This window comes from Carex rostrata, chromosome 15 (genome assembly GCF_964058835.1).
Source record: "Carex rostrata chromosome 15, lpCarRost1.2, whole genome shotgun sequence".
In the NCBI taxonomy this organism is placed as follows: domain Eukaryota; kingdom Viridiplantae; phylum Streptophyta; class Magnoliopsida; order Poales; family Cyperaceae; genus Carex; species Carex rostrata.
The window spans coordinates 2,373,808-2,388,803 of NC_135932.1; the positions used below are offsets into that span (position 1 = coordinate 2,373,808).

At 32.7% G+C, this 14,996-nt stretch overlaps 2 protein-coding genes and 1 pseudogene across 4 annotated transcripts; 1 reads left to right on the forward strand and 2 right to left on the reverse strand.

Annotated features, from left to right (window-relative positions):
- The first annotated feature begins 1,238 nt into the window (after positions 1 to 1,238).
- Positions 1,239 to 2,202, forward strand: LOC144566396 (RING-H2 finger protein ATL74 pseudogene; annotated as a pseudogene). Its single transcript, XR_013515182.1, has one exon. The product of XR_013515182.1 is annotated as an RING-H2 finger protein ATL74 pseudogene (transcript).
- Positions 2,203 to 6,931: 4,729 nt separating this feature from the next.
- Positions 6,932 to 9,766, reverse strand: LOC144566286 (cytochrome b-c1 complex subunit 6-2, mitochondrial-like). 2 transcript variants are annotated; one of them, XM_078316278.1, is made up of 5 exons: positions 9,653 to 9,766; positions 9,492 to 9,530; positions 8,134 to 8,218; positions 7,256 to 7,345; positions 6,932 to 7,182 (listed from the first exon to the last, which is right to left on the reverse strand). In XM_078316278.1, coding segments are annotated over exons 2-5 (210 nt in total). In that variant the 5' UTR covers positions 9,494 to 9,530; positions 9,653 to 9,766; the 3' UTR covers positions 6,932 to 7,149. The 2 variants fall into 2 exon arrangements, with proteins under 2 accessions (XP_078172404.1, XP_078172405.1); XM_078316279.1 differs by having other exon boundaries at positions 9,603 to 9,721.
- Positions 9,767 to 11,194: 1,428 nt separating this feature from the next.
- Positions 11,195 to 11,988, reverse strand: LOC144566288 (histone H3.2). The gene has a single exon (XM_078316282.1). It carries the CDS (start codon positions 11,795 to 11,797, stop codon positions 11,387 to 11,389), a length of 411 nt encoding a protein of 136 aa, XP_078172408.1. The 5' UTR covers positions 11,798 to 11,988; the 3' UTR covers positions 11,195 to 11,386.
- Between the last annotated feature and the right edge of the window lie 3,008 nt (positions 11,989 to 14,996).

Here is a 14,996-nt window from a genome sequence, read left to right on the forward strand (position 1 = left end):
CACCGATTCAAAGTCCAAATGACCGATCCAAACCGTTCATCTTGTTCTCCATATTAATATGTGCTTGGAGACCAAATTTTATATTTTTTAGAATTTTTTTACTATTTATTAAGCCACTTTGAAAATCGCTGATCCAACGGTGACTGTTTGGAACAGTAAAATCAGAAGCCACCGTTGGATCAGCGATTTTCAAAGTGGCTTAATAAATAGTAAAAAAATTTCAAAAAATGTAAAATTTGGTCTCCAAGCACATATTAATATGGAGAACAAGATGAACGGTTTGGATCGGTCATTTGGACTTTGAATCGGTGATTTATGGTCCAATGCACACCATGGCCTATGCATTGCAATGCACCATAGCCCATCTCTCTCTCTCTCTCTCTATATATATATATATGAGGAGGGTTCAAATGCCTCCATTTTTTGTGCCTCCATCATGCCTCTATTTTTAAAAACTTTAATAACTCAAGATTTAAAACTTAAAAGTCAAAATAAAACCATTAGATGTGATCTATGTTATTTTCTCTATGCGCTCATAAAAAATTATCACATTTCAATTTTGTTTTTATGTGAATCAATAAGTTCAAAAATCAACGTCTAGAAATCATCCAAATTAGTGCATTTTTTACAAGCTCTTGATGACAATCAAAATAAAATTGAAATGTCATATTTTTTTACATGTGCATAGATAAAATGATGTAGATCATATCCAACGGTTTTATTTTGATTTTTAAGTTTTAAATTTTGAATTATTAAAGTTTTAAAAAATGGAGGCATTTGAACCCTCCTCTATATATATATATATATATGTATATGTATATATGTATGCATAACAAGTGCAACAATAAAGAATTTGATATAATGGAAAAAGACAAATTTCAAATTCTCTATTTGAGATTGAGAGATCACAAATTCGTAATCCAAATAAATAAATTATTATAAATATTAAACAGTTTGATAACCTAATCTCCAACTTCTTAAAATAATGGTTACAGAGCCAAAAGTTTTCAAGTGATAGTATGTCTCGCATCTTCTACTTTAGTGAAGAATATATGTCAATGAATTTCATGACTAGAATATTTGTGACAACTGACAAAGCAGTCAATTTTAAATCCACTACTTGCTTGTTTAATGAAAGGGGTGTAACATGGGTTTGTATAACAAAATCACCCTTTTATAGTCTCCCTCTGTGTGTCTGTGTGTGTGTATATATATATACACCTCAAGATGTTAACCAGCTATAATTCTACACAACACACTCAAATAACAATCCTTGCTATATACCAAGTAGAAACCATGTCTTCTATTCCTTCCACTTCTCAAACCACCACCACCAAAACTTACACTACAAACCTCCACTCAAGAAGAATTCTTCTCCACAGCCCCATGTATAGCTTTAGACCACCAACTGAGCAAAACCAAGTACAGGCATCCTCTAACCGACTTACACCCGACTCAAGTGCGCAAACAAGCAGCAGTTTTGATGCAAATGTGGTCATGATCCTAGCCGTCCTTTTGTGCGCTCTAATTTGCGCGGTAGGGCTCAATTCGATAGTTCGGTGCGCTCTACGTTGCTCGAGCAGGATGTCAGATTCAGAACCTGAACCAAACCCAGTAACCCGGCTGACCCAATCAGGATTAAGAAGAAAAGCTCTACAAACCATGCCGATCCTAATATACTCTTCCAGCTTGGCTTTAAATGCCGCGAACCCTATTTGTGCAATCTGCCTGTGTGATTTTGAACCGGGTGAGCGGGTTAGGGTTTTGCCCAAGTGTAATCATGGTTTTCATGTGCGGTGCATAGACCGATGGCTTATTGCACGATCGTCGTGCCCCACTTGTAGGAGGTGCATGTTTGGTGCACAGCAAAAGAGTTCAGGATGCGGTGAGACAAATCAAACTGAAGGTTCGAATCGGCATATCTTAGTACCACTCGAACCGGAAGGTGTGACAACTCGATACAATTCATAGTGCTTGGTAAATGTGAAATAGGTACTACTATTTCGTTGGTTTGCAATCATAAAATGTGCATGTAAATATATACCTACTGGGCTTGTATGTGTGTATAGAATTTTTTTTCCTTCATCTTTTTCTAGTTCTTTTAGGTTTTCATCTGTTAAAAATGCACTAAGATGTAAAGGGTAAAAAAAAAAAAAAAAAAAAAAACACTGGAACCAATTTGGAGGAATCCCATTTTTTTTTACATTCTTTTTATCAATGGATGTTGTGATTTATTTTTCTGATAAGTTTGCACATGCGTGTAGCCAAAAAAAATAAAAATGAAAACAATGTAATGTGTTAATTCATTCCGACAAACAAAAAGGGTGGTAATTATAAGAATAACATTATTGCCACAATTATATAAGAGAAAAGGTAATGTCCCCCGGGCTACAGTCCTCCAAAAATCTCCGTGTATAAAAGCCTTCCTTTTTTAGCTTAGTTCTGACGCGTTTTAACTGTCATAACTGCCATAATTTCAACTGCTATAATTTCAAGTACACTATGTATGTTTACAGAATTATATGTGTATGTTTATAGGATAATATGTGTATGTTTACAGGATATTATGTGTATGTTCACAGAAATAAAAGGTAATGTTTACATAATTATATGTGTATGTTTATAGGATAACATGTGTATGTTTACAGGATAATATGTGTATGTTTACAGGATATTATGTGTATGTTCACATAAGGTGGTCCCCAACAGCTGTCACGCGTTTTCAACAACTTTCACGCATTTTTATGTTTACAGGATTTGTTGAATTAGTTTACAGGATTTAGTATTGATGTTTACAGAATTAGTTAAAAATCTCCGGAGATTTTTGGGGGACTGGAGTTAGAGGACTGTTAGCTGCTTTCATTATATAATATAGCTCAATGAGTTTCTTTTTGTATAATTTATTAATTAATCCTCAGTTGTACTTGTACACAGAATTTGTCCAGAAATAAGGAAAACAAAAAGTTCATATGCTGTGGGACCTCTTCAATTAGTTATGGAGTCCAGAGTTACTAGAGTTCTTTGTGGGACCCAAGGTCAAATCAATTGTAAAATTGTAGTTGTTCGACCACAACATATAAGCACTATAATAGTGGAATTAATCCTTGGATTGGATTCCAAAGCTGAACCCACTAAGAGACATAGTATCATGGTATAATTAATTTTATGATATGATTAATCTTATAGTTTCATTGTTATCTTGTTGCCAAATGCCAATCAAAACATATATATCATAAAGGGAAATAATGATACTTACAATAAAGTCACATTTTTATATTCTATAATCAGGGTTAAATTCCGTCTAAATTCATGCACCATTAAACTTTGATTTTGTTTACTTTTCTTTGTCTCAAGGCACTGCACCATTATTTATTTTTAACCAATAAGTTACTGTGTGCCATGCATGGAATCAAATTGTCTGGTTTCTGTACCGCTTTCTACGTATCTCTATTCTATTATTAAGCACGTTGGGTGTCCGATCCGCCAACGGTTACGATTGAGAGATGAAACTTTGGATTTGATCTCAGCTCTCCAATTACATAATTTGTCTTCTTTTGATTAAATACATCTGTTTTATGTATAGAAGTCTAAATTTAGTTAAAAACATATTCACTACATATGTTGCCACACGATACGTTACAATTAAAATTGAATAAATTCTGAAATTTAGCGATATATATATTTATCTGTTTCCTTCATTTTTTTTGTTTCCATATTTCTCTTCTTCAATTGAGAAGACTCCACCTTCTATTTTCTTATTTATTGTTTCCTTACTTCTTCGTTTCTATACGGATCACAATGGAAATCATTTTTTTTTCCTTATTTCTCTTTCTTTGTTTCTATACATATTGGTGTAGGCAATTTAGAATATATTTTTGATATATAATATATCAATGTGTGTGTGTGTGTGTTCTAAATTGGAAACAAAGAAGAATATAAATTGGAACATGTGTGTGAATATATATTTTTCATATAATATATGTGTGTGTGTATATCCTATACATACACACGATAACACTTTTTATTTATGTTTTTTGATATCATATTATATGTTGATATTGAATTGTTGTATGATATGTGATATTAGATTCGAATCGAACTATTATTTGATATCATTGGTACTTAAAAAATAAAAAATCATCACATCATCAAATTGTTATCAGAGATCACGATTAAAGTTAACTAAAAATACATAATCATATAAATTTTCTATTAACATGTATTTTAATTTTTAAATAATTATTATTTTCATTGATATATTTGTTTCTTATAATATGTCCTCGTTGCAACGCACGAGTATGATACTAGTATATATATCATGCACTATACCTCCCCATTACCTTTAATCTCATCTCCTCTCTTCAACTGTTAAAATCTAAAATGTTAGAGTTATTAAAATGAAAAAACTATGATTTGAGAGTTTTCTATTATTAAACGAAAGAAGCACCCAGAAGAATTTTTCAATTTTAATATATATATTCTTCATTTATTGTAAGTTTTATTTTAGGCTCTCCTGTTACATAACAATTTATTAAACTGAAGTGCTAAATATGCTCCCCCCCCCCCCCCCCCCCCCCCCAAAAAAAAAAAAAAAAATCGTATCCTCTGCATTAACTCAAAAATGAATCTTTTGAATTTATGAATCTCAACGTCTGATTTTAAACAGAGCCAATCCGGCTTCTGCTTATGATATAGAGGTCCCTTTAATATTAGTGCGGATTTAGTTTGCACGAATCTTAAAACATATCGGATGGTCAAGATTCATTAATTAACTCAAAAGATTCCCTTTTGAGTTCATGCAGAGGATACGAACTCCCCCCCTCCCCCCACGTGGAAGAGATGTGAGAGAATAATAAATGAAAAGGAGGGATTAATTAAGGAAGGTTAGAGGAAAAATATCAAGTCAGTTGTCAGTTCTTTTGGCATAAAAAGGATAGTATTATAATAAAATAAACAAAAACTTGATTACAGGTATGTATATCTTATCAAAATTTACCCAAATTAATTTACCTCGGAAAATATACTCAAATTCACGAGCTAATAACCACCCAAATTAACATTCTTGAGTCAACACCAGTTGTCTATACTAAATTTGCACATGTAACGCAGTTGGTTAAGACTGGTTTTCATATGAAATGTCGTAAATTTAAAACGCAAATGTTTGCACCGAAGTGATTCGAGGCTTTGGCTCTTTTATCATGTTTAAAGAAAATTATGGGATGTGTTTGGATGAAGTGAAAATATGCTATTCGGAATAACTTGTTTTATATTTAGTTGGGTTTGAATAGCTAAAATAAAAAATTCAAATATTTTGTCTTATTAAAATTAACTATTTCTAAAAAAAATAAAAATTAACAATTCTAATAAGACAAACTAGAATTTGATTATTCTAGTTATTCTACAAAAAGTGAAATTTAACTATAAGACAAATGAGAGAAAAAAAGATCGCAAAATTTGAAATTCTTTGACAGTTCCTAGTGAATATTTAAGTTGAAAAAACGTAGATCTCATCTTTACTAAAAAAAAAAAAAAAGCATACAAAATTTGTATGAAAATGCCAGATCCATATTGCCAATTTTTTCTTGTTGTCCCCAGTGGGTCCCGCGTATTACAATACTGTTCTTTTGCAAAAAGAGCGACGGAGATGAACGGTTAAATAAACATAAACAAGATCATATCATTTATATGATTATTTTCTGTCTCATAATGTGATGCAGCGATAGAATATACCTTGGACGGGAAGGAGCTATCCATTGCATTATTAGCTACAAAGCAAATGATAAAATCAAATGCAACTTAACCATCGAGTGGAAAGTAGCACTACACGGAAACTACACTTGCTACATGATAAACTGTCGACCAAATGGCGCATGACTAAGAATAAGCACTGTGTCAAGCTAAACTTGGCCACAACTAGATTTCATAAATCAATATGGTATCCCAATCATTCCTCCCCTCACCCTTTTATCCTCTGAATTGTTACCGTACCATTTCATGCTTGGCATTTAAAATAAACCACGTTGAATCATTCGGCGATAAAAGTGAAAAAGCTAACACAGCTTTGCACATGAGGATAACCCATCCAACTAAATTCACTTTAACTGATATAAAAGGCCAAGATAAACACAAAAGCACATGAGACATGTTGCATTATTATCATAAAATCCCACTTTAAACGACTCTATGTGTGTTGCTAATTAATTATAATAGGTCTGTATTTGAGTGCAATACCGTAGTTGACTTTTGGGAATTAAATTATTGCATCCTTCTAAAAGATGTCAATTTAGTGGAGATCATTCGTGGTGCTATTTTATAAATTTTATGGCTTGATAGAAATAAAATATTAAAGATGAGCAGATTTAGGATGTACAGGTTTTAAGGGCCAAAATTATTGTTGTAACTAATTTTTGGACTAAGAATAAAAAAAGTAATTTTATTTCTTAGCTTAACCTCATCTTACTTTTTTATTTGAAGGACCTAATAAGTTCCACTATAGTTTTCACAGACACCACCACTCTTAATCTTCTGCCAATTCTTAGTTTTCCAAGGTCCTTTTTGCATATTGTACTATGTAGGGTATTATTACTTTTGATAGGAACTGTTATGCATATTTTAGTTGTTGAACTTGTCTTTGTTATTGTTATGATGTATTAAGCTTCATATATGATGTCGTATGTACTTACTTTTATGTGTGGCTTTTATGTTGTCGTACCAGGTACCAGCCAGTTAGTACTAGTAGAATATTGTAAGGTTTTCTGTTATATGAAAATCAGGCTTCTGCCACTTCTTTCAAAACTAAAAAAAAAAAAAAATACGACTGTGTTTGTATAAATCCAATGTCAACAACGACACTTGATTTGGACTAATTTTGAGGTTACTTGCAAAGATTGGGCTGAGCTCATTGGCCATGCTTTTAAATAAATGCAAAGAATTCCATTAAAATTTAAAATTACCCCCTTTTTGCAGAAAGTAACAGTTCTAAAACAAAACATAAGTCAGGTGCCGTCTGGCGCTAGTTTATGAAAATTGCATACAAAAGATGCTCTCAGTTCTCACAATCACATATCAGAAAAATGATCCTTTGGAAATTTATTAGAAACAATGAGAAAAATATTCAAATAATGCCTCCCCAAAAGTAGCACATTTCTGCTACTTCAGTGTGGTAAACAGTTTCTCTGCCACCTGAAAACACAACAGTCAAACAACTATAAGACCTTTTAACTTCAAAACAGAGAGAGAGAGAGAGAGTACTTACGCATTTGTCAACGCATTTCCAGTAATCGAAGTACTGACCAGTACAGTGCTTGTGACCAGTGTCATCATCTTCAATTCTCTTCACGCATTCCTACATCGAATTGAACCAAACAACAAGGTATATTTTCAACTGACTAAACGAGATCTAAAGCACTAAAAAAATTAAGCAAAAAAAATTATGCAAATTACATCCAACATTTATCATATATTAACCAAATCCCCATAAATTTTCAGTTATTTGCAAAAGAGCACCCAACAATTAGAACAACAGTGAACGAAACATTGAGAAAATCAGCCCAAATTTTTCAAGTTCATTTCACCCAGTCATTTAAAAGCAGTCCATGTATATTTGAACCTACCATATACATCATCTATGGCCTATGGGTAGTGAACTTCAGATGATCTGATCATGAATCATCCGAAAGAAAGTAACTCGCACAGATTACATGATGACTTTTTGTAAGGCAACAGCTTACACAAACCTTAAGATGTAAATTCCAATTTTTGTATATGAGATAAATGTTCCTAAATTTATGATACAGTGGACAGAGAGATTGGAAGGTAGACTCAAATCTGCATTGAATCACTGACTGTACATCTGTAAAGGGATTTTGGGGAAGGACAACATAAGAATTGCCGATCATCCCTTTTGTTTGATTTTAGATTAATTTGAATTTAGGGCAAAAGTGTAGTTGCAAGAATTCTCACCTTTCTACAATACATACCTTAAAAGTTGGGTGTCACTTGCAAGTATTTCAAACAATTTAAGAATCAACAAACTGATAAGAGATGAAGAAATATTGCAAGTTGCATGCAGATGGCAAAAATTTTGGGTGTAATTTGCTCAAGTAAAACCTATTTTATTAATTAGTTAAGTACCCGATATGCATAAAGGGGTTTAACACATTTGGGCTTGCATCGTTCCTCGAAATACTCCTTCTGGTTAGTTACTTCCTCGTCAGACCTGAATTAGTTCATCAAATTACATTTTATTAAATTGAAGGATAATACAAAGAAGAAATCAAGTAACCAAATCTTCAATTCTTATCTAAAAATTACCACAGAAGCATAACACCTCACCTCGAGATATTTATACAAGACCAAATATGTTAAAATTTCTCAGGGATGACCCCTGAAACTGAATCTACTCATTTAATTGATGTTTCAAGGATTTCGAACAATTTCAGTATTCACTACAAAAAAAAGTGTTTCCTCGATTCATTAAGCATAGCTGTACAAATCTTGAATTTTTCATATGTTCAGATGCTCCTCAACGTACAAAATATCACTCATACACGTCCTTACCAATTTCATTGAAACTACCAAACTATCCCTCTTTCTTAATAATTTGCATAGAGATAACTAGAAGGCGGTAAAATATGGAAACATATGGTATTCTAGAAAGGGAAGGGTGTCCGTGACATTTCTTTACTGTGCAGTGATTTACTTGGTGGCTTGGTGTTTTGCAGGGGTACAGAAGAATGCTCCCAAAGAATCCAAACAATTACAATAATACTCAAATAATAACCATATCAACACATAATTGTGTTTCCCCAGCTGATTGAGTTAACGTAGTAATTCTAAATTTAGAAGTTACGTATGCAAAATGTTAAACTAGCAAAGAGCCTACGATCCCTATCTGATTTATACCAACCAGTTCAAGTATCAACATCATCTTTACACCCTCTTGGTTATTAAGGAAATAATTGTGTGCTTAAAAAGAACCTAAAAATGGATTACTTCATTTTGAAAAAAAAGAATCAGCAGTACTACTTTAGAGACCTAATTAGACCACTGCATTGATTTTTCCATTATGAATTCAACATAAGAATTATCCACAAATGACAAGACAATTTAAAGATGTTGTTTCTACCCTGTCAGGTTTTCAAATAATCAAAAGCTTAACAGTTCTATTTTTTTTAAAAAGGTAGTTAATACCACTTGCATTAGCTGAACCAAGTTTGTACACTATGTGAACAAAAACAAAAAAAAACACCTTTAGGATTAACAACATCACTTAATGACTATGCGTAATTTGTCTATGGTTTTCTTTTCTACCTAAAATAAGCCTTAATAAGAATCGAATTTCAAGAATTACGTAAACTAATGGATAGAAAAGATCAAATTTAGTGGTTAACTACAGAGTAAGATGCTCGAGATCTAAAGCGAGCTACAAATAACAAATGCTTAGACCGGATTAAATAAATGATATAATCAAATATTTGTTGAACACTTACATAGAGAATAAGCTGAGAAAACCTGCTAATGCTTCCTTCCTAAAAATTGAAACAAAAAAGAATCAGATCACAAGATCGGAGAAACTTCAAAGAGAGAGACAAATCGACAACCTATTGAATCGAGATCTGGTAATTGAGCGAGAAGGGTAGAGAGACGGAACCTTGCGCGATTGTTAGAGGTGGACCGAGACTCGCGAAAGAATTGGAGATTGGAGACGAAGAAAACCTAGAAGCTGCTAGTCATTTTCTTTTTGTAAGGGTTGGAATTTTATTATGAGACGTTTGCAGAAAAGCCCTCTAATTTTCATCAATATTAATATCGTATTTGCATTTGAGCCCTCATATATTTCGAATAATGCACATTATATTGATTGTGAAAATATGTATACCTTAAATGGAGACTTTTAGGATAATTTTTTTTACTTCTAACAAGTTTCTCTGGATGTCAAATAATATCCAATCATTATAAGAATGAAGTCAATTGACTTTATTTTTATTTTCAAAATTTAGTTGATCCTATTTTTTTTTTTAATATCTATATCTTATTTTTAAACAACTACACTATTTCGAATAAAAAATAAAATAGTGGTATGCCAAATAATTGAGATATATATAATTACTTACCATGTATTAATTAATTAAACGACCAAAACGAAAACTACAGAAAAAAAATATCAGAAAAAAAAAAAAAGAATCTACGCAAGTCAATCACTCCGTATATGAATGGTGCTGGCTGAATAATATTATTTGGACATATAAAATGATTGTTTTTGACCACTGAACATAACTGTTTTGAAGTTTTAGTTCAAAAAATTGAGAATATGAACGCCTAAACTAATATTTGATTATGAACTACGACAAAAAAAGAAGAGTGAGTATGCATATCACGGGTTGTTACCATGCTACGGCTCTAATTCGAGTTTTCAAATCCTAACAATCGATCCGAACCGTTCATCTTGTTCTCCATATTAATATGTGTTTGGAGACCAAATTTTACATTTTTTACTATTTTTTTAGATATTTAGAAAATCACTTGATCTAAAAATTCTGAACCATCCAAAAATAGTGATTTTCAATAATCTAAAACGTTAGTAAAAAAATTCCAAAAAATTTAAAATTTGGTCTCCAAACACATATTAATATAGAGAACAAGATGAACAATTCGGATCAACCGTTAGAATTTGAAAACTCAAATATAGAGCCATAGCACAGTAACAAATCGTAATATGCAATAGTACCATAAACTCACTCAAAAAAGAAAAAGATTCCAATTGCATCTCTTAAAACCACCTCTCGCATAATTTTAAAAGATGTTTTACAAACTATCTTGACGAACATAACAGCTGATACAATAGCTATCCGAAATTAAATATTAATATTTCAGATACAATCTCTAAAATTGGAATTAATTATGCATGAATTTAACATAATTTGAACGATTAACTATCCATCAAATGACTTTTAATACAAATTCGATGAATCATGATGCTATTTTATATTCCAGCATTAAAATTGAACAAAGATTTTAGACAATCTGCTAAAATCTCAATCAAATTGAAGTTAAGAGCTTTGTTACTTGTCCTTTAGCTTTTACTAGAAAAGGAATTCATCTTTAAGATCAAATTTGGTACGAGGATGCATGGCAAATTTGCTTCTAAAAAATCTGAAAATCCAAAGAAAATACAAGAATGTACAAGAACGCATTTAGAGATTAAAGTACTTAATTCCATTAATATCTCCAAACATAAACTCCTAACACGCTAACCTTGCTACTTCTAAAACATCCATCTTTCTACATCACACAATTCACCCATGCCAAGAAAACAAAGAAAAAAACAAAGAAAATATCCTCTAAACAACTTGAGTAAACACAGATTTTGCTAAAATTGCCCTATCTAAGCCCTCTCACCACGAATCCTCCTAGCAAGCTGGATATCCTTTGGCATGATCGTCACCCTCTTGGCATGGATGGCGCACAGATTCGTATCCTCAAAGAGTCCCACAAGGTACGCCTCTGCTGCCTCTTGAAGTGCCGCCACGGCGGAGCTCTGGAACCTCAGATCTGTCTTGAAATCCTGTGCAATCTCTCTGACAAGCCTCTGGAACGGAAGCTTCCTGATCAGAAGCTCAGTGCTCTTCTGGTACTTCCTGATCTCACGAAGCGCGACTGTACCGGGCCTGAAACGGTGGGGCTTCTTCACGCCGCCGGTTGCCGGGGCGGACTTACGAGCGGCCTTTGTGGCGAGTTGCTTACGGGGCGCCTTGCCACCGGTGGACTTGCGAGCGGTTTGCTTAGTACGAGCCATTGAACTTAGGGTTTTGGTTTTGGTTTGATAAAATGTGAGTTCGTGATAACTTACGAGAGATGGATTGGGAAAGGGGGGAAGTTTGGGTATTTGTAAGGGATTTTGGAGAAGAAGGCGGGATGAGGAAGCGGGATCGAAAATTTGGGACAGATTTTGAAGCGTTGGATGGAAGTACAAGGGACGGTGCAGATTAGTTTGTAGGAGAGCACACGGATCGCGATCCGTGAGAACAGTGTATCGAATGTATCGAGATATTATTGTTGTGTGCGCTTCGGATTGAGCATTGACTTGGATGGATCTGGCAATCCGACCGCTCATTTGCTGTAATTTGCTGAGTTGGAGCCTGAGAGGCTGAAACTGATTGTTTAGAGGAGAACGTAATGTGCTGTTGCTTATCAAATTTTCCGTGAGATTAATTTAAAATCTATCGAATTGATTTTCGAAAATGAATTAAATTGTTGAGATTGATTTACTTTGGAAATATAGCATTTATATATTAAATTTATAAATTTTAAATTAATTTATTATAAATCAAATGGTCAAAAATTAATAAAAAGAAAACGCGTTAAAATTAACTTATAATTTCTTTTTTAACCACTTAATATTGTACTGGATCATCTCAAAATTTTATAAATTTGACATGTAAATACATCGATCATCAAGTATATTGGTTTTAACAATTTACATTCAGGGCGTGTTCGGCAGACGGATGGGAATAGGAATGAGAATGGGATTGCAAAATTTTTGAACTAAATTTTACTGTTCATGTGGGAAAAAAAAATTCAGTCCGAGTGAATTTTTTTTTCCCACGTGAACAATAAAATCCGAACACGCCCTCATTGTTTGAAATCATTTTAATAAATTTTAGAATTAATCTCACGGCTTAAATCCAAATCCAAATCCAAATTTCACGTCTTAAATCTTCTGAAACTACTCTATTTTTGTAAATAAAAAATAAATTTTCGAACTCGTTAAATTATATTCCACGTAATAATTATGTGACAGACGAACATGTTTTAGGCACGTATCACTTGCTCGTTTGAATAAAAATATGTAGTTGTCCGTTTCTTATGAATCTACCCGTAATTGTAATCCAACCATTCGAAGATCGTACGCTGACCAACACGATTTGTGAATCACTCGTGCAAAATTTTTGGTACGTTTCGTATTATAAACTCGTAAAATTTGAGTCTTATTTGGTTCATTTAGGGTCATCAAATATTTCGGTTCATTGAAAATTTCAAATTATTTTATTAAAGGTAAAAAATACATCATTTGTCTTTATTTTTATTTTTTTTGAAGTGCGAGCTCTAACCAGAGGTGTAAACAGATCGAATAGTGGTAAAACCACATCCGTAACCATTTGTATTTTTTAAATACGGATAAAATTGAATATTAAATAAATACATGTACAGATTGAATATCTGTAAATACAAACATAATTTTTTTCATAATATAATATTAAATAAACACATATACATATTGGAGAGTATAAAGTCAAGCGGTCAAAAGACATTCAAAAAATGAACGCATTAAAATTAATTTATTGACCTTCTAATTTTGACCGATTGACTTTATACTAAATTAATTCGAATGTTTAAAATTTTCACATGTAAACCCATCGCTCATAAGGTGGACGGGTTTCAACAATTCGGATTCGTCATTTAAAGCCGATTTGACGGGTTTTAGACTTGAGTTCACCAAAGATCTTAGTGAACTTAAAAACACCCTAGTTCTATTCCATATTGAATATGTGTAAATATATACATAATCTTTTTCATAATATAATTAAACTATATGGTATATTTCTACTTTTTTAATACTGATAATTAAAATTTTATATTATACCTATGTCTATATCTGAACGGCATACATATCTATTTCTAAATTTCATATACATATATGGATACAAACAGATAATATCTAATATATTTGCACCTCTATTTCTAACACACACAATTAGGCTCTATTCAGCTCTGTATTGAGAATGGGTATAGGAATGGGATTGAAAAAAATTTAAACTGATTTTTACTATTCATGTGGAGAAAAAAAAATCAGTCTGAGTAATTTTTTTTCCACATGAACAATAAAATCCGAACAAGACCTTAGAGAAGAGAGATAACTAATACACACGGATGTATTAGTTACATTGAAAGTAGATATTGCCTGGCGATATTTGTGGCAATTTTGAGGTTTTGAGAGTTAATTGCTTCGCTTTCTCTATCTCTACCTCTCTCTCACCCCTTCTCTTTTTGCCACTTCGGTTTTTTCTCCTGTTCGAGTGGTGTTTTCATTTAGAGGATCTGACTGTTGTTCTTCGCTCCGACTCACCGCTCCTCCGTCTCACTTAGTCCGAGTAAGTGCTTTCGCCTAGTGAATCTAACCACCGTTCGTCTCTCTATCTCACTACTTCATCCAAACAAATGCTTTCATCTAATAGATTTGGTCATCGTTCTTCGTTCTGTCTCGCTATCCTTTGTCTCGTCTCTCCGGATTCAAATGGGGGTGTTGTGTATTTGCATCACCTCTCATGTAGACTCTACTATATTTATCTATAAATAAGGTACGTGTTTACAGTTTGATGACAACGATGTTGCCAACAGTGATATTATCTCCTTCCTTCTCCTCTTCCTCTTCTTTGACCTTCTCTGTCTTATTTCCCGTATTCTCATCGTAATAAATCAGGCACAAACTTTATGTGAGCACAAAGGCTTCTTAGATATTTCTGGCTCATCTTGATTCCAACAACATTGTTTATGTTAGCAACAAAAAACTATACCGACTCACTATCTACTAATTTGATAGCACAATTATGCTCTTTTGCTGTTTTTTCTTATCTAACTTTGTACAAAAAGTTTAGTTGTAATGTTGTGGATGTACTAGTATAATTGCTATGTGCACTCTTCTATATATTGTACGAAATTGATATGTGTAATTGGTCTGTTCTTGTTAATAACAATTCCTACACGCGCAACATCACATTTAAGAGCAATGGCTTCAATACGCCGTCATAATTTTATGAAAAAAATATCGGTAATTAAGTGTGATATGAAAAAAATCACTAATAAATAATTAAATATAGAGAGTAAATAATCACTTTTTTATTTTTAATTTTTTATCATGAGGGGAATGCCTCAACTTTTGTGCCTTGGACATCTCTTCATTTTTTTAAAATTTAATAACTTAAAATTTAAAAACT